The 25,660-nt window shown below is 38.1% G+C and overlaps 2 protein-coding genes and 1 pseudogene across 3 annotated transcripts; all 3 read right to left on the bottom strand.

Moving 5' to 3' along the window:
* Positions 1-2,751: 2,751 nt before the first annotated feature.
* Positions 2,752-5,971, bottom strand: LOC138836596 (olfactory receptor 52E4-like; annotated as a pseudogene).
* Positions 5,972-10,766: 4,795 nt separating this feature from the next.
* LOC138836468 (olfactory receptor 52D1-like) lies at positions 10,767-13,802 on the bottom strand. Its single transcript, XM_070035178.1, has 2 exons — positions 13,723-13,802; positions 10,767-11,779 (listed from the first exon to the last, which is right to left on the bottom strand). The coding sequence occupies exon 2, from the start codon at positions 11,747-11,749 to the stop codon at positions 10,799-10,801; it is 951 nt and encodes a 316-aa protein (XP_069891279.1). The 5' UTR covers positions 11,750-11,779; positions 13,723-13,802; the 3' UTR covers positions 10,767-10,798.
* Positions 13,803-14,924: 1,122 nt separating this feature from the next.
* On the bottom strand, positions 14,925-25,544 carry LOC138836467 (olfactory receptor 52H1-like). 2 transcript variants are annotated; one of them, XM_070035176.1, is made up of 2 exons: positions 24,495-25,544; positions 14,925-14,981 (listed from the first exon to the last, which is right to left on the bottom strand). In XM_070035176.1, exon 1 carries the CDS (start codon positions 25,542-25,544, stop codon positions 24,579-24,581), a length of 966 nt encoding a protein of 321 aa, XP_069891277.1. In that variant the 3' UTR covers positions 14,925-14,981; positions 24,495-24,578. The 2 variants fall into 2 exon arrangements, with proteins under 2 accessions (XP_069891277.1, XP_069891278.1); XM_070035177.1 differs by lacking the exon at positions 14,925-14,981 and adding an exon at positions 15,067-15,118.
* Between the last annotated feature and the right edge of the window lie 116 nt (positions 25,545-25,660).

Below are 25,660 nucleotides of genomic sequence, written 5' to 3'. Positions count from 1 at the left end.
AGATATGGAATAGTCACTAAGATATTATTTAGTAAATAGCACAGATTTTTAACTGTTGTATTCTCATTTGTATAAATTGACAACTAGATTCAATTTTACCAACACATAATATTTATTTACTTTGCATGGCTTTTTTTCATTCATGGCTGAATCTCTACCATTTGAGCGACATCTGGCTTTTGCTAGTTAGCTGGTAATTAGTCTCTCAGATTTGTGTGCCCAGGCTGATTTCAAACTGTAGTCCTCAGATCTCAGCCTCTAACCTCTTAACTTTACATCTGATTAACTGTCACAGTTTATATGACAATCTTGGAAACACCCACAAGGTTTGCTTCTATTAAAGTCATTGGTGCTTTACATGAATACCTCTGGCCTACACTCCCCTTGCTTCTGATGTCAACATCTTGACTTAACTTTAAAATAGTATATGTCTATCCTCTCTCCTCATATTTTAGAAAGAATCAAATTTGAAGTATTTTTCTGTTGAATTATGACATATAGTTGCATGGAGACTTGCTTATTACTTTGAATATCCTACTACCTTGGACTATTTTATCAACCATATTTTTCTCAAAAACAATAAAACATGGATAATGATAATACATTCTTATTTAGTTCTGCCCCCAAAATAAGACTCAGAACGTAGTAAATACGCAGTCAATCTCTGATGGCTCATGCCTAGTATTCTAGCTACTGAGGAGACTGGGAAATGAGAGTGAGACCTAAAGCTAGCTTGGGCAGATCATGTCCGATATTCTTATTTTCAATGAACAGCATAAAGCTAGAGCTAGAGGGCTGGGAAGGTGGCTTAGTGGTAAAGCGCTTGCCTTGCATGCATGAGGCCCTGGGTTCGATTCCTCAGCACCACATAAGCAAAAAGAAAAAAGCTGGAAGTGGCGCTGTGGCTCAAGTGGTATAGTGCTAGCCTTGAGCTGAAGAGCTGAGGGACAGCACCCAGGCCCAGAGTTCAGTCCCCGCGACCAGATCCCCCCCCCCAAAAAAGCTAGAGCTAGAGGTGTGACTCAAGTAGAAAAGCATTATCCAGTAGCAAAACAGCAAAGTAGGAGCACAATGACCTAAATTTGAGCCCCAATACTGGCACAAAATTAATAAACTAATGAAATAAAAGTAAATATATTGAAAACTATCAACACCTTTTCTTGAAGCTCTTTTTCTTTGTTGAAGTTGTCTTTTGTAAGTTTTTTGAAAGAACATATTCTAAGTTTATCTAAATTAGGTGTAATTGTTTTTTCTTACTAAAAATAGATTCTTTGAGATTCTAAAAGTTGGAATTTTTTTTAACCTACAGAGAGACCTTCAGTAGTAAATCCTTGATTAATATCAAAGGAAGTCTTAAATCTGTATTCAATGAAATTGAGTTTTTTATTAAACAATCCTCACCCATCACTTCATAGTAATTTGTGGTATGAAATTAACTTTTACAACTATGACACTTAAAAAGTATTCCAAGTTGTCTTGTCTCAGGAGAACCTTCACAGATGCTAGAATTAGTGGAAATAAGCAGAAGTGCTGACTCTAGAAGGTTTTACTAACAGAAGATTAGTTAAAATGCCTATCAGCCTTTGAACCCAAGGAGCCTCTCATTTTCTTCCTTTTTCTTGAATGTTTCTCTGGAAGTTGGAGATGGTATTTCTTCTACCTAATTTTTCTAGGCTCATGAAGAAGCAGCAAGTTCTGTTGCCCAAATGTAAGTCTCTTCATTAGAGATAATTAAATAAATGACTCTCATCCTCCATTCCCCTTTGAACACACAAATAGAGATACATGCCCAGAACCACATTTAACTTAAACATGCCTGGGTAAACCAAGTAGTAGTATTCTAGCACTCACTGGTGGTGGGCCAGTTATTGTTTGCTCTTATGTTATTCACCATATGAAAACATGCCACTTTATCCTGCATGAACAGGTGTTATTGTCCAAAGTGTTTTTACACAATCAAGCCAGAAACAGGACACTGAAATTGAAAAGAAAGATGCTACATGTAGAAAACTTTAAAAAATTCAACAAATGCTCAGCAACTTAACACAAATCAGCTGCATTTCTCTAACAATTAATTGACCAGACTTTAAGATATCATTTAACAGTTTGAACAATAATAATAAAATATTTAGAAATAAATCAAAGACAAAGGGTTTGAAAAGTGCAAATTAAAAATTGTTGAGAAAAGAAAAAAAGCAGAAAGATAAACCTTGTTTTAAATGCCAAATAATTCATTTTAATTATGAATTAACATAGCATTTCTAGAAGCTTTGATGATATTAAACACACCAATAGAAAGAACAATGTTGAGCTGGGATGTACCGCACTTACACACACACACACACACACACACACACACACACACACACACGCTCGCGCGTGCCTACATGTGAACAATACAAAAGAACGTAATGATTGCGGGAAGATGCATGTCTCACTGGTCAAGCAGAAATACTTCTTACGAGTGTTTTCAGGAAAAAAATGCTTATGTTGTGATTCAAAATAGAATTTTAACAAAGTTTACATGTAAAGGGGGAGACATCAAAGTAGGTAAAAGGCTTCTGGATTTTTAAGAAGCATTTCAGCAAGTGTAATTCCCAATTGTCAGAGGATGAAATATTTTTCCAAGAAAATAAACTGATTTACAATTTTAAAAATTTTACATATTGTATCACAATGTAATTTACCCAATTACACTGTTGGTGATGAAAAGCAGATGCTACTTTATTCACAAGGGATAATTGCCTTTCTTTTGGGTTCCTGAAACCAAGGTCTCTCATAAATTTCTTAGTAGCTAACCTACCAACTTGGCCTCTTTCTGCCACTTGTTGATTCCCTTCACACATCATTCACTGACTATTCCTTCCCCAAACCTGTAACTGCTGAATTATCAAACGATTTTCTGACCATGAGCAGGGATGATGGGCTCCTTCCTCAGGCACAGATACTTGGTCACTTTGTCCCGAAACTCCTTCATTTTCACTCCGTAAATGATAGGATTGAGCATGGGAGGTATAAGGAAATAGAGGTTGCCAAGGATCGTGTGGATATGGGGTGGAATGCCTTTGCCAAAGCGATGGGTAAGAAAGGAGAAAAGCGAAGGTGTGTAAGAGATGAGCATGACACAGATATGCGTGGTGCAGGTGTTCACTGCCTTGTGGTGGGCTTCCTTAGAAGACAGACGCATGATCGCCCGGATGATCAGCACATACGAGGAGGCAATGGCTGAGATATCTAGCCCAACCACCAACAGCGCTATCACGAGACCATATATACGGTTGAGTGTGGTGTCCACACACACCAGCTTTACCACAGCCATGTGCTCACAGTAGGTGGTAGGGATGACACGGTTGGCATGGAAGGGCATATGCTGAAGGAAGATGGGCATGGGGATAATAAAGACGATGGCTCTCACTAAGCTCACAAGGCCGATGATCCCGATGCGACTGTTAGAAAGAATGGTGGCATAATGCAAGGGCTTGCAGATGGCCACATAGCGGTCAAAAGCCATGGTCGTTAGGATAGCAGACTGTAAGGCAGAGATGGAGTGGATGAAGAACAGCTGGACCAGGCAGCCTTCGTAGCTGATCTTACTCTGACCAAACCAGAAGATGCACAGCACCTTAGGAATGGTGGTTGTAGACATGCCCAGGTCTGTGAGGGCCAAGAAGCAGAGAAGCAGGAACATGGGCTTGTGGAGGGAACGCTCTGTGGAGATGGTGAAGAGGATGGTGCAGTTCCCGAGCACAGTGACAAAATACATGGAGGAGAAGGGGATAGACATCCAGCGGTGTTTGTCTTCCATCCCAGGAATGCCTTGGAGAATGAAGAAAGGAGGGTGGCCGGTGGCATTGCACATCCTCATGGTGGCACCCTGGAGATGTACCTGAGGAGAGCCATCATGAAATGACCTGAGTGCTAATGCCAAAAGATAAAAAGAGTTTCAAAATGAAAAACAAAAACTAGGATATTAAAATGCACACAAATGGTTCTGCAATTGGGATAGTGCACATCACACTGTACAGCGGTATATATAACATTGATTAACATTGATTAACAACGTTCGATAATTGCATCAATGTTGTAGAGAAGATATTTTGTCATGTTTTCATTTACTAACATGCTAATATATCTACAACTATATATCTATATATATTTTCTATCTATATATCTGTATATTTATGTAAAACATGGAACAAGATAATTTGAGGGTCTGGGTGTGTGGGAGAGACTGGAGAGAGTGATGAAAGAAAGGGGTGAACTGATCAAGATGCATGGTACTCCCTACATGACATGTTGAATTGAAACCCTGCATACAACTACTTAAAGGTAATTTTTAAAATAAAAACAAAAGCAAAAGAATCCAGATGACCCTCAGTAGATGAATGGATCAATAAAATTTGGTGTGTGTGTGTATGTATGTATATATATATATATATATATATATATATATACACACACACACACATATATATATATACACATACAATGGATTTCTATGCTTCCATCAGAAAGAATGACACTGCCCCTTTTGTTAGGAAATAGAAAGACTTGGGAAAAAACATATTAAGTGAAGTAAGCCAGACCCAAAGAAATATAGGTTGCATGGTTTCCCTTATTTGCAATAATTAGTATACGTCTAGGACAATCTTATCAGATGAGCAAAAAAGCTCAAAAGCTGTGTACTTATGACCATATCAGATGATGCTAAGTGAAATGAACCCCAAGATATGGACACAGAGGTTTTTCCTTAACCTTGTTGTTTTTAACGTACTATGTGCTTTTTTTGTTGTTGTTTATTTTGTGTGTTCTTCCCCCTATGGTATAACCCCTGTTGTCACTGTATTTGATTTTGGTACCCTGCACCCTGTATATCATTTATCTAATTTGGGGAGGGGAAGGGGAATGACAAAATGCTGAAACAAGGACACAGGATGACCCATTGCAACAATGATACTCACAAGACACTATGTTAGAAACGAACTTTACAACTTCTGGGGGGTGAGTGGGGGAGGTGAGGAGGGAAGGGATAGTAGGAGAAAAACAAAGGAGGGGGCAACAATGTTCAACAAGAAATGTACTCATTACCTTACTCATGTAACTGTAACCACTCTGTATAGCATCTTTACAATGAGATAAAATAAAATTAAAACATTGCAATTCTTCATATAGATAAAAACAAAGAATGAACAAAAAAGAATCTTAAGTTATTATTCAGTAAAAAAAAAATGCTATTAAATATAAGAATGAAACCGAGCGACGGATTATACCTGTAATCCTAGCTACTCAGGAGGCTGAGATCTGAGGATCGCGCTCAAAGCCACCCTGGGCAGGAAAGTCTGTTAAACTCTTATCTCCAATAAACCACCAGAAAACCAGAAATGGGCTGTAGCTCAAGTGGTAAAGCACTAGCCTTGAGCTGAAGAGCTGAGGGACAGTGCTCAGGCCCATAGTTCACGCCCCATGATCAACAACAACAACAACAAAAAAGAATATATTATGAAATATTATGAAATGAACATTTCCACTAAAACCTTGCACCAAAGTATATAAAACTACGGGCAAAACTACAAAAAAATAGAAATAACTTCCTCTCCAACGCCCACAGACATGGTATACCAACAGTAGTTTTTCTTTAACAAAAAATTAAAAGCTCAAAATAATTTCTGCCCTCCAAACTTAAAGAATAGTTTTAGCAGTTGCGGGACCTGAGTGAACGGAAAGCTTTTTAATAACTTTGCTGTAATGATGAAGAACACAGTGAGGCATAGGGTGGTAGATGACAAGCACTAGGTGACTATGGAACGTGAAAAGGAAGCCCACCTTCACCTAAAACCCCTTACCTGACTGTGAGGCAGTAAGAGAATAGGAAGCTGTTCACAGACACCTGCAGCTGTGTTTGGGTGAGAGTATACATGCAGGTGACTTTTAGCAAACATTCATGTGGATGGATGTATTCATGGCCCCACATCTCTTCACACCTCACTTTTGGACATCTAAAATCATGATGTGGCTTTTTAAGTAATGTAAATAAAGGATCCCTAGGGGCTTTAGAATTAGCTGGTTGCTATACTCCCATATACAAAGGCACCATTACTATTAAGCTAAAAAAAAAATAGTCCCTTGGGGTTGCTTGAGCTCTTAGGAGATGGGGCTGATTCATCTTAAAGATTCTGGAAATGTTCAGTCTTTGCCCTTTTTGTAGGAACCTGAGGAGCAGACAAAGTTCAATGAATGAACAGATAAAATGTGATGGGTGTGTCTATACATGCACTTGCACATATATGTGTATACATATTTCTGCCTCAAGAAAGCAGATTCTGACATTTGTCATAGCGCTGATACATTTATTGAGCATTATGCTAAGTGAAATAAGTCAGACACAGAAAGAAAAGTATTGCATGGCCTTACTTATGTGTGGAGTTGGGGGGGAAATTCACATTATAGATACATAAAATAAAGTGGTCTTTATTAGCAGGCAGGTTGGACAGAGAAAATGGGGAAATGTAGGTCAAAAGACATAAAACAGGAAATTTGTAAGGTTAACAAGTCCAAAGATGTAATGTACATGTGAACACTCTACATGGTAACAGCATATTGTATCAAGACTTGTTGAAGGAGTAAATTGTAGCTTCTCTTGATACAGTGGAGAAAAAATGAATGTCTATAAGATAATGAACATTTTTTTACTATACTAACCATTTTAATCTAATAGGTATGTTGCAAAAGCGTATTGTACTCCTTAAATGTACACAGTAACAGTTTTTTAAACATAATCTGGAACTAACGGTGGCATGAGCCAGTGTGAGAACTAGAAGAGACTTTACACTGGCTGAAATAATAATCATGTCCATTAAGCCATTAGAGGGGCAACACCTGTTGATGAATACCCTAGCAAAATTCCTGATAGCAGCCCTCCCCCACAACCCCCATCAGTCAGTCCCAAACCTTTCTGGCTTTCACTCTCTAACGTTTGTCCCAGACCAAGGGTTTCACCCTAGACATTCATCTGTACATCTTCTGCAATCCACATTACCTTTGCCCACATAGCCTCTTTGGCCTCAGCGTCCTTCTTGCTAGGTCCTGGTATGGCCATATGTATTTTTATTAATGCAAAAGAAGCAATTTACTAAAGTTTTTTTAAAGTACCTTGCTGCTAGGTGCTGGTGGCTCACACCTGTAATTCTAGCTACTCAGGAGCCTGAGATCTGAGGATTGTGGTTCAAAGTAGCCCAGGTAGAAAAGTCTGTGAGACTCTTATCTCCAATAAACTACTCAGATAAAGCCAGAAGTGGCACTGTGACTCAAGTGGTAGAATGCTAGCCTTGAGTACAAAGAGGTTTAGGGACAGTGGCCAAGGCCCTGAGTTCAATCCCCAGGACCAGAGGAGGAGTAGGGAAGCTTGCTTGCTACCAGGAAGCAAAAAAATTGTTTTGGGAGGGAAGACAAAGGAGGAGGGGCATAAATGGTGGGAGAAAGAGTGAAAAAATGCAGTCATTATGTTTAATGTACAGTATATAAAAATTGAACAACATAACGTGAGGGTAAGGATGGAAAAGAGAATGAAGGAGAATGATGGGAAGGTGGCATTGATCAAAATGCATTGTATTTACAACCTGACTTATGGAATTGTAGCTTCTTTGTACAATTAATAGAATTTTTAAAAATTAAAAAGGTGGACTGGGAATGTGATTCAGTGGTAAGGTGCTTACCTAGCATGCATGAAGCACTGGGTTTGATTCCTCAGTACCACATACACAGAAAAAGCTGGAAGTGGTGCTGTGGCTCAAGTGGTAGAGTGCTAGACTTGAGCGAAAGAAGCTCAGGAGCAAAAGAAGCTCAGGGACAGTATCCAGGCCCTGAGTTCAAGCACTAAGACTGGCAAAAAAAAAAAATTAAAAAGGTAACTTGCTAGAAATACTGTAAAATTCACACATAGGAAAAACAAAGCAAACACAAAATCACTGAAATAACAGGTCTCACTCCTGTACAATTTATCAAAGGAATCTGTCAGCATATAATAGAAACGTTTGAACATCTTTGATCACTATGGCACTATTCATTATAGTCAAGTTATGGAATCAGCCTAGATGCCCACTGAACAATTAATAGATTCAGAAATTATGAAATATTTACACAGTTGAGTATTAACTCAGAATAGCTAAAGCAATTATTATTATTCAGGTGGTAGAGTATTTTCCTACTAAGACTGAAACCATGAATTTAAATCCCAGTGCCAACAATAAAAAAGTATTTAAATAAACAAATGGGTCTCATTGCACATTTTTTCATACATGTGTATAACATACTTTGATTATAATAGCCCTCCATTATCTTCCCTAGCCTTCCCAACAACTGTTCTTTTTCTTTTTCCAAATAGTACTACCCTCTTAATCTCATGTATTTTTAACATCTTGATCCTGAATAGGTGATATTTCTTTCCTTGCTCTGGCTTATTTGTCTTAACTGATGCTCTCCAGTTCCATCCTTTTGCTTGTGAACACCATGATCTTGTTCTTCCCTGTGGCTGAATACTACATCACGTGTCTGCATACCACATTTTCTTCATCCATTCATCCCCTGATGGCTAGCTAGGCTGAGTAGAGGGATTACTAAGGAAGGATAAGTAGACTAGGAGAGGAAGAATAGTAAGGAGTAATAGAGGGCAGTGGAAGGGATGGATTTGATCAAACCATGATGTATGTACATGTGAAAATGTTACAGTGAAACTCATTAATGTGTGCAATTAATAAAACACAAAATATGTGTAATCAGTTACTATGTGTTAATAAATTACTAAAAAAACTAACAAAAATAAAATACTAAGCCAAACGTAAACTCCTCCTCAGTGGCTCATATATGTGGCCATTTTTTTCCCTTTTCATTTTCCTTTTAGTTATCAATGTATCAAATGTTTTATGTTTTTATACTTTTACTTCATATATATGTATATTTCATATTGCATTTATATTATGTGTATGTTATATATTTATAATGTTTGTATACTTATATTCATATATTCTAAAATAATGTAGAGCACATTTTTATGCTTTATATAAATGATAAATCATGTCATTCTTCTGCATTTTGAGTTTTGTTCAGCATTACATCTCTGAAACATATCTCTGTTCACATACATAGATCTGATTATATATTACTTCTATAAAGAATATTACACATTTTGGTTATTATGTCAGTTATAACTTCTTAAGATTATAAATTCAAACAATATAGACATCGTTTTATTTAATATATTGATAGTCTAAGCTAAAGTTGATAGATCTAAATTTATAATTTTATCATATATTTGTATGGTTGTATATGTCTGTTTTTCTAAATATATATTTCCATTTGTATAAATGTATATTAAAATAATTTTGGTCAATTAATAATAAAGAAAATGATTTCATGATTAGAACGTATGGATCTTTAAAGATAGAGCTAGAAATATCAAGAGTATTATATATCTAGTTATCAATAGATAGATAGAGCCAGATTTATCTAGGTACATATGTGTCTACATAGAGATAGATATATAAAGAGATATCTTTCTAAGTGGTACTAGAAAGTTTGGATGCAGAACTTTGTGTTTGCCAGACCTTCTAATACTTGAGCACTAGTCCCAATACATATTGTGTGTGTGGTCCCTTGGCTTGCTTGTTTGATCAACTGGTTTCAAACCAAGATCCTCCAGAGCTCAGCATTTTGAGTAGTTAGGAGCACAGGTGTGAGCCACCAGCACCTGACTGACTTTATTTAGACTCAATCTCCTTAGGTAGAATAGGCTCCTCTTGCCTTAGGCTTCTAATGCTGAGTTTACAGACATGTATCACTATCCCTGCCTTCTGTTTTTCTCTATTTAAATGCTGATTGACATAGTAAACTAACCAGAGATTTTTAGATTATCACCAAGAGGCCAAGTTCACTTTTTCTTTCCTTACTACCTGTTTGTCTACCAAATAGCCTTACAAGGAAGGACTTGGATACATTACAACTCCATAAGAACTCCCAGTTTAAGCTTTCAATGGCTGTGAATGTAATAGTTTTCACTTGAAAAGGGATAGTGACATTATTAGCTAAAAATATGTACAAGAATAAGTTTCTTGGAGCCTAGCTGATTATTACAATACCAAAGAAATCTTCTTCAGTGAAGACCAAGAACAAGCTTTGTTTGTAAGTCAGAAGCCACAAACAATGACTTTTGAAGTAACTGCATGAGAAACTTGTTCTGTGGTTTTCCCATGCAATTGTCTTTGCAGATATCTCTGAATACATCACCTAGCGGTGAGCCTCATCTATTTCAAACCTAATCCTACTTCCCAGAGGCCTTCATCTCACTGAGCTGTGGCTGACACTGTCAGTGAAGACACTCTTGGTCTAAGAAAATGCTGATATGAATGAGTGAGCAGATGAATGAATGAATGAATGTGTGTTTATTCTCAATTCCTTGAGGTGAGAAGTTAAGAGTTGTTTTCTTCAGACATATCCCCTACTCTGACCATATGAGATTTCTGTACATGGAAAGAATAAATCTCCGTGGTTCTCACATTGCCACTGGACTTTGTCCTTTCAAGACTTTGCAGGTCCCTTAACGGGCTATCTGGTAATATGACAGGAAAGTGGAATTCTGTAGACATAACATGTTTGAGTGCATTGCTCTAAATACTTAAGAATCTCAGATAATACACAATCCTGGCTTTTGGGGATTAGCTCCAGTACAAGGACAAGAGCTACTGAAGAAGGTAAAATGTAAATTGCAACTTTTCCCTCTTGTTCCTTGAGTATGTGTGGAGTATGGTTATCTCCTCCTTATAAGGAAGTCCAATATTCTTAGGCGGATCTGTTTGGTATTGATCCCATAGACCATGGGGTTGAGCACAGGAGGTACAAGGAGATAAAGATTCGCAAGTATAATGTGGACCTGAGGAGGTACGTGGTGGCCAAAACGGTGGGTGAAGAAGGAAAAAAAGGCAGGGATATAGAAGACAAGAATCACACAAATGTGGGCTCCACATGTGCTAAATGCTCGGAACTGGGCGTCCTTGGAGGGCAATCGCAACACAGCCTGCAAGATCAGGATATAGGAGGTAGCGATAAGAACCACATCCATGCCGGTGACAGAAAGCGCGACAGTAAGACCGTAAATGGTGTTGGGCTTGATGTTAGCACAGGCCAGTTTGGCTATGCCCATGTGCTCACAGTAGGTATGGGGGATGACTTGATGCCCACAGAAAGGTAGCCGTTCGATGAGAATGACAAAGGGAAAAACAAAGACAAGGCCACGAATCACACATGCCAGGCCAATCTTCCCAATCATGGTGGCATTGAGGATGGATGTGTAATGAAGTGGACGGCAGATAGCCACGTAGCGGTCAAAAGCCATGGCCAGCAGGACAGCTGACTCGGTGGCAAAGACTGCATGAACAAAAAACATCTGGGTGAGGCAGCCATGGTAGGAAATGACATGAGACTTAAGCCAGAATATTGTTAGCATTTTGGGCAGCGTTGTGGAACAGAGTACCAGGTCAGTAATGGAGAGCAGGCACAGGAAGAGGTACATAGGCTCGTGCAGAGATCGGTCTGTTACGATGATGTACAGGATGGTGCCATTGCCAACCAGAGCAAGGAGGTACATGGAGCAGAAGGGGATGGCGATCCACACGTGCTGCTCTTGCATGCCAGGGATTCCAAGTAAAATGAACGTGGAGGGATGGAAGGCCGTGTGGTTGGGGACAGAGGCAGAGAGCATGCTGAATGTAGAAGAGAGGTCTCTGTCTTCCTGAAAGTGGACAGAAAATGAAATCGTGTCACTCAAAAAGCCATTCCTTTCCCCTTAATATCTGTTCAATGTCTTGTCTATCCTCTACACCCGTCAGTTCTACTCAAATCCATGTCTTCCTCACTTCTTGTTTAGGTTATTAAAATGTTGTGTAACTAACAGTATTTATCTGCATATGTCTTCTGGTGGAGATTTTTCATTGCTTCCCAAATAGTCTAACTGTATATCATCAACTGTAATACAGCAGTCTGATTTTTTTTTAGCATATGCTTTATAGAATAGTTTAAATTTAAGTCCTGTAGTCTATACCACTTTGTATCATGTGTTGGATTCCACAACACTGACCTCTATAGATCCCACATCAACAAACTCCCTCACCCCATCACTGCCAATGGATTTGACAATAAGAAATACCAACGAAGTTAAAAGGGGGTGGACAAAAGGGTGAAGTCTGATGTTTATCCCTCCAGTTCCTTTTGAACAAAGTTGTTGGAAGCCTTGCATCCCTGTCTGAATAGGTTTTCTGGCTCTATTTTCTTGTCCTGATTTTATCTTCCCCTGTCCCTTTAGTCCATGCATTTCAGAAGTGACTGCTTCACTTAGGGAACTTCACAAGCACTTGTGACTTCTCTACACATGCCCAATCCTTTTGCAAATGGTTTCCATATTAAATTCTCAACAAATGATCTAAATTAAATCTGTTGCCTTACAAATGGAGCCATATCATTCTTTCTGACAGAAGCATAGAATTCCATTGTGTATATATACCACATTTTCTTGATCCTTCGTCAAGCCCCAGGATGGGCAGAAAGGAAAAAAATGCAGCATTAAATTCAAGCCCAAGTAACAACACCAAAAACAAAAGGAAAATTTCTCTTGGGAGATTTTCTTATAAATTAGGTGATATCTTACCTTGTTAGGGCATGTTCTTTTCATTGTATTAAATACTCCAAGAGGTAATGTGGAATAGCATGCTTAATATTAATAAATTAATCATATACACCTTAGAAAATAGATTGAAAGGGGGGATCTTGGGAAGGAAGTAGATGAATGAAAATGAGAACAGGGGATAAATAACCAAAATACTATGTGATAAAGGAAGTGGGAAATGGCTAATGAGTCTAGGGGAGGAAACAGATGGGATAGGCAGAATGATGGAAGGAGTGACTCTGATCAAGAAGGTCTAAACACTGAGATGGATATTGTAATCCCCTTGTATAAGCTCTTGAAGTTCAGAAAATAGAAGAAGAAGGAGGAAGAGGAAGAGGAGGAGGAGGAGGAGGAGGAGGAGGAGGAGGAGGAGGAGGAGGAGGAGGAGGTGGTACAGCTTAAATCTGCCTACACAATGCATTTCTTCCTTAGTTTGATCATAAAACATCTCTGCCTTATTCTACTTTTCTGGCTTTAGAGTTTGATACTTTAGAACAGTCAGTCCAGAGCCAGGAAGGTATGTGCTCCAGGAAATTGCCAAAAAGACAAAAAAAGAGGCGGGGGGTAACAATGCTCAATAGGAAATGTACTTATTACCCTACTCATGTAACTGTAATCCTTCTGTACAGTATCTTTACAATAAAAAATGTATATTATATAAAGACATGGGGCTGGGAAGGTGGCTCAGTGGTACAGCGCTTGCCTTGTATGTATGAGGCCTTGGGTTTGATTCCTCAGCACCACATAAGCAGAAAAAGCTGGAAGGGGTGCTGTGGCTAAAGGTGTAGAGTGCTAGCCTTGAGCTGAAGAGCTGAGGGACAGCACCCAGGCCCAGAATTCTGGCCCCACAACTGGCAAAAATAAATAAATAAATAAATAAATAACCAAAAAAATGTCATGGGCAATGACTGGGAGCCTTTCAGAGATGCATTAAATCAGAGTTTCCTCAGAATACCTGTGGTATCCTTACATGGGGAGACCCCAGTATGTAAAACCCAAACTGTGATTCTTACCTTGTCTCAGCTCAGCTTTAAGAGTCAAAAATTCTCATTATTTAGAATAATCCACATCAAGTTCATCCAGTCATTCTTCCCTGCAAAGAATTTTAGAATGTGGAACCACATACAGGATCAAATACCTCTACGATAATATCAAAGAATGCTATTTTCCTTTAGTCTTGATTATCTAAGACTGCATTTTAGAAAAGCACTGTGGATCTCCCTAATTTGTAAGTGCCACATGTATTTTTCATTTGCTAACTCAACTTTGTTCTGTCACTGTCGATTATATAGGTAATAATGTTATTCCAAGCTTTCATTTGTATTTTAAAAACCATAATAATTGTTTTAATGCAGAGTTTACTGAAGTAGTGCATAGTCTTAAAAATTCAAAGTTTCAGTTACAATGAAAAATAAATAATTATAAACATATGAATGCCAATATTGGAAATGTATAAATGTTTGTTCTTTTATCTTAGTAATACAAACAAATGAAATCAACATGAATAATCTTGTCATCAAGTTGGGAATGTAAGTTACAAAGTACTTATGGTTCAATAAGTATATGATTCCTAACACCCAAATATCTTAATAAACAATCTCAGGATAATTCTCTGTAGTAAGTGGCAACTTGTTTTCTAGAAGCAACCACTATTAACTTCAGATGTTCTATGTTTGGGAATGTTTACCTTTTCATTTAGATAATGTCTATAATCACTATTATATATATTATATATCACTATATAATGTCTATAAACATTATTTGTCCTCAATGTCTTATATCCAATTTTACAAACATTTATTATTATATATTCTTTCTCAGGCTACTCTTATTTCATTTTTGTCAAAAATATTTTTACTGACAGTCTATTATTTAGCAGTTATAGAAGATAAGAACACATTTGATGACATATTAAGCTTATGGACTAATAAGAGAACATAATTAATCAAAGGATCTCCAATATATGTGAAACTGCTGTATGGATGAATGCTATGAAAAGTTATAGAAGATAAGAACACATTTGATGACATATTAAGCTTATGGACTAATAAGAGAACATAATTAATCAAAGGATCTCCAATATATGTGAAACTGCTGTATGGATGAATGCTATGAAAAGGCACATGATCCAGTATCTACTCACAGAAGGCCTTGCAGAGGAAATGATATTTAGTCTCCAAATCCAAGTTTTCCTCAAATGCTTCAAACATTTTTTGTATAACTAGACACCCAGTATTAGCACCCTGCTGAAGTTCTCCTTCCAGGTTATGGTCTGAAAAATGAGAGATCATGACCTAGATTTAGGCTGTCTGAGTTTATAACATGGCTGTATTTCAATTACTCCCCAACTATATTACCTTGAATAATTTTGATAGTCCTCTCCAGTCTCATAAAATTCAGATGATCATGCTTTCCAGGATGCATGGTTAATTTAGAAAAGGCACATAAAACATACAATGAATAGTATTCCTAAGATTCTGACATCTCTGAATCTAACCATCTACATATACACTTCTAAAAGAAAGAAGAAATTCCATTTAGAAACCCTTAAGTTGAAAGACATATTGGCCTTTATTGAATCTATAATCTGAAGGTGAGAACACTGGGATTTCACCTTTTCTCAAGTACTGTCTTCGAAGATATCCTAAACTGGTCATCAATTAAATATATGTTGTGTGTGTGTGTGTGTGTGTGTGTGTGTGTGTGTGTGTGTGTGTGTGTGTGTGCATGCGCGTGCGTGCGCACGCACACACACGCACGCACTACAGCTTAGTGACTCTAAAGCCTATGCAGGGATATCTACGAGAAGGAAGTTAACTTGGAGGTGTTTGTCAGCTGTGATGAGACACTTTGGAGACAGGAAGTCAGCTAACTTCCTATATTTCTGGGTGGTACTGTGCATGCTAGATATTCAGGAACAGTGTTACTCCCTAATTAGTATACAGAGCTTCACTCATGCCTGGTTCATTTGACAAATTGGAAAGATGCAACTACTGTGCTTACTCTATTGGCTGTTTGACTATCAGTATCATCATACCGTCATGTTCATACCTTAAATATGTTTGACTATCAATATCTTCACATCATCATGTTCATACCTTAAATACTACAGTATGAAACTTATTTTTAGAACTCTTTTCTTTTATTTGTATTTTGGTGATGTCACTCCATAATAATATATATTAGAGACATTCACAACAAAAGTTTACAATATTTATTCCGATTAGGGTAGAAGTAGAGAGAGATAGATAACCCTTGAGAAAGACAATACTGATCAGGATTATACATATAAAATTATTATCATTATATATGCTAATATTTTAATTTTTATTGTTATTATAAAGTTGATGTACAGAGGGGTTAGAGTTACATAAGTCAGGTAATGAGTACATTTCTTTTTTTGGGGGGGGGGCGGGTCCGGTTGTGGGGCCTGAACTCTGGGCCTGGGCACTGTCCCTCAGCTCTTCAGCTCAATGCTAGCGCTCTACCACTTGAGCCACAGCACCACTTCCGGCTTTTTTTCTTTTTGCTTATGTGGTGCTGAGGAATGGAACCCAGGGCCTCATGCATGCAAGGTAAGCGCTCTACCACTGAGCCACCTTCCCAGCCCCTGAGTAGATTTCTTTTTGTATAAAGTCACCCCTCCCCTTGCTCTCACCCAGTTTTTCCCTACCGTCCCCACCCACAAGTTATATAGTTCATTTTCAACATAGTGTCTAATGAGTACCACTGCTGCATTTGCTCACTCTTTGTCCCTCCATTTCTGTGTTTCCCCTTCCCCTCCCAAAGACAAGTAAATGAACAAACAAGAAAAAAAATAAAAGAAAAACAGCAACAAAGAAATAAAAACATTTGTTTTGATTTCCTTCAGTTCATTTCAATACATAGTATTTTATAAGATCAGATGAAATAATAATTTTTATTTTTAGTTGTATAATAGGGTATATGGTGGTACTTATACACATGCACATAATATGCTTTGATCATATTCAACACTAGTATTACTTTTTTACCCACTTCCTTTTATTCTACAATTTTTGAAATCTAATTACTCTATTTTCCAAAGAAATGCTTACTTATTTATTTTGAGAAAGGCTGTTTCTAGAAATCTATCTGGCTTATCACAAATCCACAAGGAAAATAACAAGAGACTAACACCTCAGACTGCAACAGGGAGGAGTCAGCGATGGACAGAAAAGGTTATACCTGTGATAAATTCTGATATGCATTAAGGCTGACCAAACTCCTGCAAGATCTGAGGAACCCTAGTTTCTCAGCAGAATGAAACAACCCCCACATTATTGATATTTTCAAATACCAATATCTCTTTTACTTTCATCTCTATTTCCCCTACATTTCTTTGTGGCTTTATAGAACTGTCTTCAACCTTATTTTTTTTCCATCTTGGCCATTTAACACTCACCCTTGTCTCTCTCAGTGGCCAGAAGCAGTTGAGAAGACTTGACCCAGCCAGCACAAGTAGAACAGCTCCTGGATGGAGAAGTGAGCTCCCATTTATCACTACCATGTGACTGAGCTTTTGTCCAGAGAGACAGTGGTTAGCTCAGAGCACCAATGGTCTCCGCTGCTAAATATAGAGGTCAATCTTTACATATGATCTCTGGGGAAACATGCCATTCCTGCCAGGACCTTCTGTTAAAGGTTGATCATATTCAATACAGGAGAGAGAACCATGAGGGCCCTGATTTAAGAGATTAATAGCAACAAGATTTCTTTTGTTGGGGGGGGGGCAGGGAGAAACCAAATTTTCTTAGTCTTGTCAGGGAAAGCAATTAAGGAAGAAAGGAAGAGATATATAATAAGATGTACCTTGAGTTGAATTTGTACAACTTCCTTTAGGTTTCTAATTTAGTACCACACATGTGATGTGCATTCTTTTACCATAATCCACTAACAAGTTAACACATTGGCAGTTGCTAATCCACAAGTCAGGAGTCTTCAGAAATGGTCCACACTGAAGATATATATATATATATGTTAATAATCATCACAGAGGGTGTCTTATGAATCTATGAGGTTAAGTAGGCAAAAAGGAATAGATGTGTATGAAGAACATCAGAGATCATTTTATGTTATAAGTGATGAAGAAGAACCAGGGAAAGTCTAAGCACTTTCTAAAATAAGCAGAGCATATCTTAGAAAGGAGGAAATACACATCAAATAATATAAAATGCTGCCAGCAGATTTCTAAAAGTAAGTGGATGCTGTTTTCATAGGCACATTCTAATTATTACAAATGAAGGAAACCAGGAAGCCTATGTTTCTTTGGGTCTAGCTTCCTTTGCTTAATACTTTTTCCAAGTCTTTCCATATCCTTACAAATGGGGCAATGCCATTCTTTCTAATGGGAGCATAGAATTCCATTATATATAACATATACATATATATATCACATTTTCTCATTCTCTTCACCCACTGAGAGGCATCTGGGTTAATTCCATAACTTAGCGATGGTAAACAATGCTGCACTGAACATGGTCATGCTTGTGGCGTCAGTATGGAATGGTTTGTGGACATTTGGATAAATGCTCAGGAGTGAGATTGCTAGGTCTTTTGAAGAACCTCCATAGTACTTTCCAGAGTGGTTGAACAAGTTTATATTCCCACCAACAATGTAGTAGCTCCCTTTTGGTCACATCCCCACCAGCATCAAATAAACCAAAAAAAAATTATACTGGAAAATGATTAATTCAACAGAACTCTAAACATTCACACAATGAGACCAAAGGAGAATATACTTAGGAGAGGGTGATAGCTATGTGCATGTGATCATAAAAAATGATGTTTATTGAAATGAACTCCAAGAAATAGAAACAAGAAGGGTTTTTATTGTACTGTTTGTGGTCCTTTTTTCTTTTTTTCTTGATTTCTCAGTTTATCTTTTTATTATTGAGTTGTAAGAGTTCTTTACATATTCTAGCTACAAGTCCATAATCAAGTCTGTAGAATTGTCTTTTTTCTCTTTGATTGTATCATTGGAAGCACAAAGTGTTGACAGTTTTTTTCCTTCAGTTTTATTCTGTTTTATTTTCTCCTTGTCACTCTTGCTTTCGGTGAAAGACAACACTGTCTAATTCTAGGTCACAAGGTTTACAGCTATTTTCTTCTTCTTTTATATTTTTAGCCCCTGTGTTTAAGTTTTTGACTTAATTTCAGTTTGTATTTACATAACTGCAAGATGGGATCTAACTTTATTCTTTTGCATGTAGATATCAAATTGTTCCTAGCAGTTGCTGAAGGGACTAGGTTTCTTTTTTTTGGGGGGGGGGGGTGCCCGTGGGGTCTGAATGAACTCTGGTCATGAGTTCAAGCCTCATGACTGACAAAAAAAAAAAAAAAGTTAAGTGTAGATACATAGATTATTTTGGCACTCTCAATCTTGTTCCATTTATTTTTGTATCTTTATTATAGTAACACATAATCTTGCTTATTGTCGATTTGTAGTATGTTTGAAATTGGGAAGTGGGAACTCTTCAACTTTGTTCTTCTTTTCAAGATTATTTATTTATTTATTTATTTTTGGTCAGTCGTGGGGCCTGAACTCTGGGCCTGGGCGCTGTCCCTCAGCTCTTCAGCTCAAGACTAGTGCTCTGCCACTTGAGCCACAGCGCCACTTCTGGTTTTTTCTGCTTATGTGGTGCTGAGGAATTGAACCCAGCGCCTCATGCATGCAAGGCAAGCACTCTACCACTGAGCCACCTTCTCAGCCCTCAAGATTATATTTATTCTTCTGTGTCATGAGTTTTACAGCAAGCTAGTCAATTTCTACAAAAATAAAAAAGGCAAGTAAATTTTTTTGTGGAAGGTGCACTGGACCAGTAGGTCATTTTGAGTAGTATTACATCATAACAATATTAATTTTTCTAACTCAGGAACATTGTATTCCCTTCCATGCATTTTGATATTCGTTAATTCCATTCAGTAATACTTCCTTTTTTTCAGTATAGAAACTTGAGCTTCTTTTCTTAAATTTACCCCCAAATACTTTATTTTGTTTACAATAATTCTATTAGAAATGGAATTGTGTTCTTAATTTTACCTATGGATTATTTCTAGTGCATAGAAATACAACTGAGGGCTGGGAAGGTGGCTCAGTGGTAAAACGCTTGCCTTGCATGCTTGAGGCCCTGGGTTCGATTCCTCAGCACCACATAAGCAAAAAAGAAAAAAGCCAGAAGTGGCGCTGTGACTCAAGTGGTAGAGCGCTAGCCTTGAGCTGAAGAGCTGAGGGACAGCGCCCAGGCCCAGAGTTCAGGCCCCACGACCGGACCCAAAAAAACCCAAAAACTAGAAATACAACTTAATTCTTTATGTTGCTTTTGCATCCTGTGACTTTGCTGAGCTTTCTTGTTAGTTTTAATGGCTTTTTGTGTGGAGTTATGAATTTTTTTTGTTTTTTGTTTTAGCATGGTATGTTATGTCATCTTCAAAGATAAACAGCTTCACTTCTACCTTTCCAATCTTTCATTTCTTTTCTTTACCTAGTTGCCCAATTAGCACTTCCACCATAGTATACACAGAAGGGGTAAAAATAGACATCATTGTCTTGTTTGTGTATGCAGGAAGATGCTTTATTTAGGATATTAATTATTATCCTATTAACTATAAATTTCTTGTAGACGTCCCTTACCAGCTTGAGGATGGTTCCTTATATTTCCAGATTTTTTTTATCATCAAAGGAGGTTGGATTTTGTCATATGCTTTCCTTTGAGATGATCATGTGATGTCTGTTTTATACTCTACTAACACCATATATTATATTGATTTTCAGACGTTAACCCAACTTTGCATTCTTACAATAAATCCCACTTGGTAAATCACATTGTAGATTGTTTTTCAGTACATAGGAACTCAACCTAGGTACATACTAGGTAAGGGCTCTACTACTTGAACCTCATTAACTTTGTCCAGACCAGTTTCAAACTCATAATTTTCTTGAACCTATCTTCCAAGATGCTGGGATTACAGGTATATATCTCTGAACCTGGTCCTGTATAACTCTTTTTATCTGTTGTGAGATTCTGTTGGCAGCATTTTGTTGTTGAAGTAAAGCATTCCTATGTAGACCAAGCTGAACTTCAGCTAGCATTCTTCTGCTGCAGCCTCCTGAGGACTTGTGATTACAGATGAATATCACCAAGACAGAAAGTTCACTGGAATTCTTTTTTTTCTTTTTTTATTGTATTTTATTAACTTCAAGTAGTTCCACAAACCAATTTATAAGTGCAATGCATCTTAATCAATGTCATAATCAAAAGTAATTCTTTAAAAACAATCTGGGCTATCATGTTAGTGTTGAAACTTGTAAAAACTGTATTATAATAAGTTCACTGGAATTATGTTCAAGATTTTATTGCCAATATTCTTTTTTTAATGCCAATATTCTTTAGTTATTGTGTTCTATTTGTGGGGCATTAGTAGCAAGGTAATTCTCACCTCATAAAAATAGTTGAGACACGTCCCTCAACTATTTTTATGAGGTCAACGTAGGAATGCTAATATTTGATAAGTGTTATCAAATGTTCATATTGCATCGAGAAAGATCTAAAACCAAAAAGTGATCATTCAAGAATGAGGAGAGAACTGTTGGACTCATCACTACAGGTGCAATGTAGGTTTGGGGTTAACTTTAGAAGATTTTTTGTGGCACCAAAAAATAATAAAATAATGAAATAAATAAAATAATAAAAAAGGCACATTAGGGAGAGTGAAGGGGGAGAGGAAAAGAATTTTTGTGTTAAAGATAGCTATAAGAATGAACTATAAAATTTATTCTGTCAAAGAGGAAAACTTAGAAATGAGAACAATGAATAAGTGTGAAAAGGCAATAAGAGAAATTTATTACTGAGGCCTTAGTATTCAAAGACATATTGTAATTCCAGAGAAAGGGATCTGGAAAATAAGAGTTGGTGGACCAGAGACAAAATGCCTGGAATTTACAATAGTAATGATTTGTATATATTTGTGTAAACATGTTAAGGCATTTCTAAGGACTTACGTAGCTGGAAGAGCACAGTCCAGATATTTGGAAGGAGGTTTAGAGTGCTGAAAACAAAATGAAGTCATCTACTGGTATAAACCATTATCCCCAAAAGTAATGGCTTTAAAGAATCTATTATCATTTCTCACAATTCTAGGATCAAGTGAGAATTTCTGCTTTGTTTATCTTGCTCAGATGGCTGCAATCAGAGTTTTGATAGAGTTCTAGTAGTCTCTAAGCTTGATTGACATTTATGCAGTAGATGTTGATTGTTAACTAGAAGTTCAGCCAGGACTGTCCAACACATGACATGTGACTTGGAATTCTCAGTGTAGTGAGTATATACTAGGAAGTATCCAAAAAGTAAATATTCAAAGATACCAATGAGGAAACTGTAAGGTCTCTTATAGCATTGCCTCAAATATTGTAAAATATCATTTCTATTTTTCAAGGAAATCAGGAAGGCTACTTCAGAAAAAAAAGAGAGAGCCGGGCGCTGGTGGCTCACGCCTGTAATCCTAGCTATTCAGGAGGCTGAGATCTGAGGATCGCGGTTCAAAGCCAGCCCGGGCAGGAGAGACCATGAGATTCCTATCTCTAATAAACCACCAGAAAACCGGAAGTGGCACTGTAGCTCAAGTGGTAGAGCGCTCGTCTTGAGCTGAAGAGCTGAGGGACAGCGCCCAGGCCCAGAGTTCAAGCCCCACGACCGACAAAAAAAAAAAAGAAAAGAAAAGAAAAAAAAAGAGAGACTATACTATAGCTATATGAGGCAAATAATTAATTAATTAATTAATATAATTCTGAAATCCAGGCATATGTCCTCATATTTAAAGGCCAGTGACTGCATGGTGGACTCCTGTCTCAAAGACCAGCAGCCACAAATATGATGCCAGAGAAGAAAGAAAGAACAAAAACAATACCAATACCGACAAACCAATTCACCTCCAATGGAGAGCTGAATTGGGACACCATGGTGACCAGAGAATAGCCAGGAGACAGGACACGAACACGGAGACATGTAGCAGGACATAATGGAACTGAGCTGGTATGGGCCTGAATAGAGTCAGGTCAGGGGGCAGGGTCACAAGAAACTCCCAGTCCCAGGCACTGGACTGACAGGTTTACTAACTTATCACCAAGTCCCTGTTCCTGCCTCCAGGGATTCACGCAGGCCTATTAGCTGGGGAGGTGGGGGCTTCACCTTCCTGCACCATGAAGAGAAGATGCCAAGCCCTACCATCCACCATGTGGCCAAGATGGCACAGGCCAGACCTGATACCCCTATTTCAAAACCACCATCCTTATACCAAAAAAGAACTAATAAGAGAACTATACCAAATTTATTTAATCCAAATTTCGCGTGACACAGAAGACTTCAGAAATCAAGAGCCAAAGATCCAAAGAAACCTGTAAATTTTTAAGCTTAGGTTTTGTGAAAAGAGTGAATGCCCATGTAGAAATGTGATTAAATGGTAAAAATATGATCTAATGGTAATAAGCTGAGGGGAATGTTACCAGGTCTGTTTGTTGAAATTCTTCTTAGATTCTCTGTGCAGTATTCTTTTCCCTTGGGTAATTGATAGGACCTCTCTAAAACTGATGGTCTTAAGGTCTACTTTTTTAATTTAAATTTTTCATTCCCTGAAATAATCTCAAGGAAGACCAGTATTTCTTCACTCAGTGGAGAATTTCAAGGTGAAAAGTAGCACAACTCTTTGTGATTTGCAAAATGTTCCCACTGGTTTTACAAAAGCCTTGAAGTAGAAGGAGAGAGGTTTCAACTCCAAGATGATTTTGAAGTAGCTGAAGGTATGTGGTACAAGTGGTAGAGTACTTGGCCCTGAGTTTAACCTCTAGTACTACCAAGAAGGAAATTACTTTGAGGTACTCTCAGAGAGAGAAAAAATAGATTATTACCTGCTCAAATTCAATTCCATAATAAAGGCAAGAATAGAATGTATAGATCTACTGGAATGACTTATAAGCACCTTAAATTAAAATATTCAGTTCAAGTGTTGAGTCTATTTTGTTGAAAGGTAGCATAGAAAGAAAGAAAAGCTATGGATTCAAAGCAATTCATGTTTTTATTAATGTCACTAACCACAAGAAAGAAAAAAAGAACACTGTTTACAGAGAAAAATAGTTCGTTGCATGTCATATTTGAATAAATTAATTATAGCAGTTTTAAGTCATTTGTGGATAAAGATCTCTATGAAGAAATTGAACACATTTGTGGTGAAATTCTTCATCTCAATTATATTTCTGCTTTTGTTTATAATCTGAATTAACTAATATTATTCTCAATAGCTTAAGTAGATGTGGAAACAATGATAAAATGCACTTCAATTGGGATATATAAATAAGCAGTTTAGATTCTTCTCAGAGCATGCATTTGCAACCTGAAGGTCAGGAAAAGGCGGCAGGAAGAGACCACTGCAAAATCCAGACTGTCTGCAGATGTGTGAGCCAGGAGCTGGTAGCGGTAGTGGGAAGAACCCATGACCACTTGACAAAGAAAGCAGAGAACACTGAGATTCATCCAGAAGCTGAGAAACACAAGGCAGGATGAGTTCTATGTTAGAAAATATCTGTTCTTGAAACATCTGAAAAATTAGCAGTCACCAGAATTTTTAAAAATCTTAGTTTTGCCAGCTTTCTGTTTTTATTATTAATATTCTCTTAACACAAATGTGATTAACACAAAACCAAGAAAACCCTGGATTTGTTTTTTCAGACATCTAGGAGATTATTTTCTTCCTCATATTGGCCTAAGCTACTTACATGGTGCGAATGCTTGTTATCAACGAACACAGCTTAATTTTCTGTCTCTGTGTCTTATATAAAATGTTACCAGAGTGATGTGACCTAAATGTCTCCTTCCGTTTCCAGTCTCTGCATCTTTTTCAAAGAGATGAGAAGAAGAAATTTCTCCTGGATCTGCTTGGTCTTCACCCCATAAACCACGGGGTTCAGTGCAGGGGGGATGGCCACATAGAAGTTGGCAAAGAGGATGAGAACATTCTTGGGGACCCTGTGCCCAAAGCGATGAGCCAGGATGGAGAAGAAGGCTGGGGTGTAAAACATGAGGATCACACAGACGTGGGAGCCGCAGGTGCTCAGGGCCTTTTGGCGGGCACCCTGGGATGACAGGCGAAAGACAGCACACAATATGAACACGTAGGAGACGGCGATGAGGATGACATCTGAGATGACAGTCATGAGAGGCACAGAAAACCCGTACCAGATGTTGATGGAGATGTCAGCAGAGGCCAGCCGAGCCACGCCTATGTGCTCACAGTAGGTGTGCGGGATGCTGTGTGTTCCACAAAACGGTAACCGCTTCAGCAGGAAAACATCTGGCAGGATGACAGAGAAGCTCCTTACCACGATGCTCACCACCAGCTTGAGGATCACCTGTGGGGTCAGGATGGTGTTGTACCTCAGGGGGAGACAGATGGCCACATAGCGATCAAAGGCCATGGCCAGCAGGATAGCTGAGTCCACTACAAAGCTGAAGTGGAGGAAAAACATCTGAGTGAGACAGCCAGAGAAGGTGATTTCTTGGGAGCCAAGCCAGAGGTTAGCGAGCAGCTTGGGCACTGTGGTAGTGGACAAGATGAGGTCGGTGGAGGCCAGCAGAGAGAGGAAGAAAAACATGGGCTCGTGGAGGCTGTGCTCGGATGCAATGAGGTAGAGGAGGATACAGTTGCCCACGAGGGACACGGCATAGATGACACAGAAGGGAATTCCAATCCAGATGTGGAACTTTTCCAAGCCAGGGATCCCAACCAAGGTGAAGGAACTCGGGTTGTAACAGCTCAAGTTGTGCATGGTCTCTTCAGTCCGGGATCCACCAGGTCTTGATCGCTGGGGGGAAAGCCCCTGTCAGAATGCACTGTGAAAGCACACATTTCCAGTGTGCTCCTGCTGAGCTTTGTAGGAGACAG

The sequence above is a fragment of the Dipodomys merriami genome, unplaced genomic scaffold, assembly GCF_024711535.1.
Source record: "Dipodomys merriami isolate MVZ:Mamm:240054 unplaced genomic scaffold, mDipMer1.0.p SCAF_25, whole genome shotgun sequence".
NCBI classification, from domain to species: domain Eukaryota; kingdom Metazoa; phylum Chordata; class Mammalia; order Rodentia; family Heteromyidae; genus Dipodomys; species Dipodomys merriami.
This window is presented reverse-complemented; position numbering and strand designations above follow the sequence as displayed.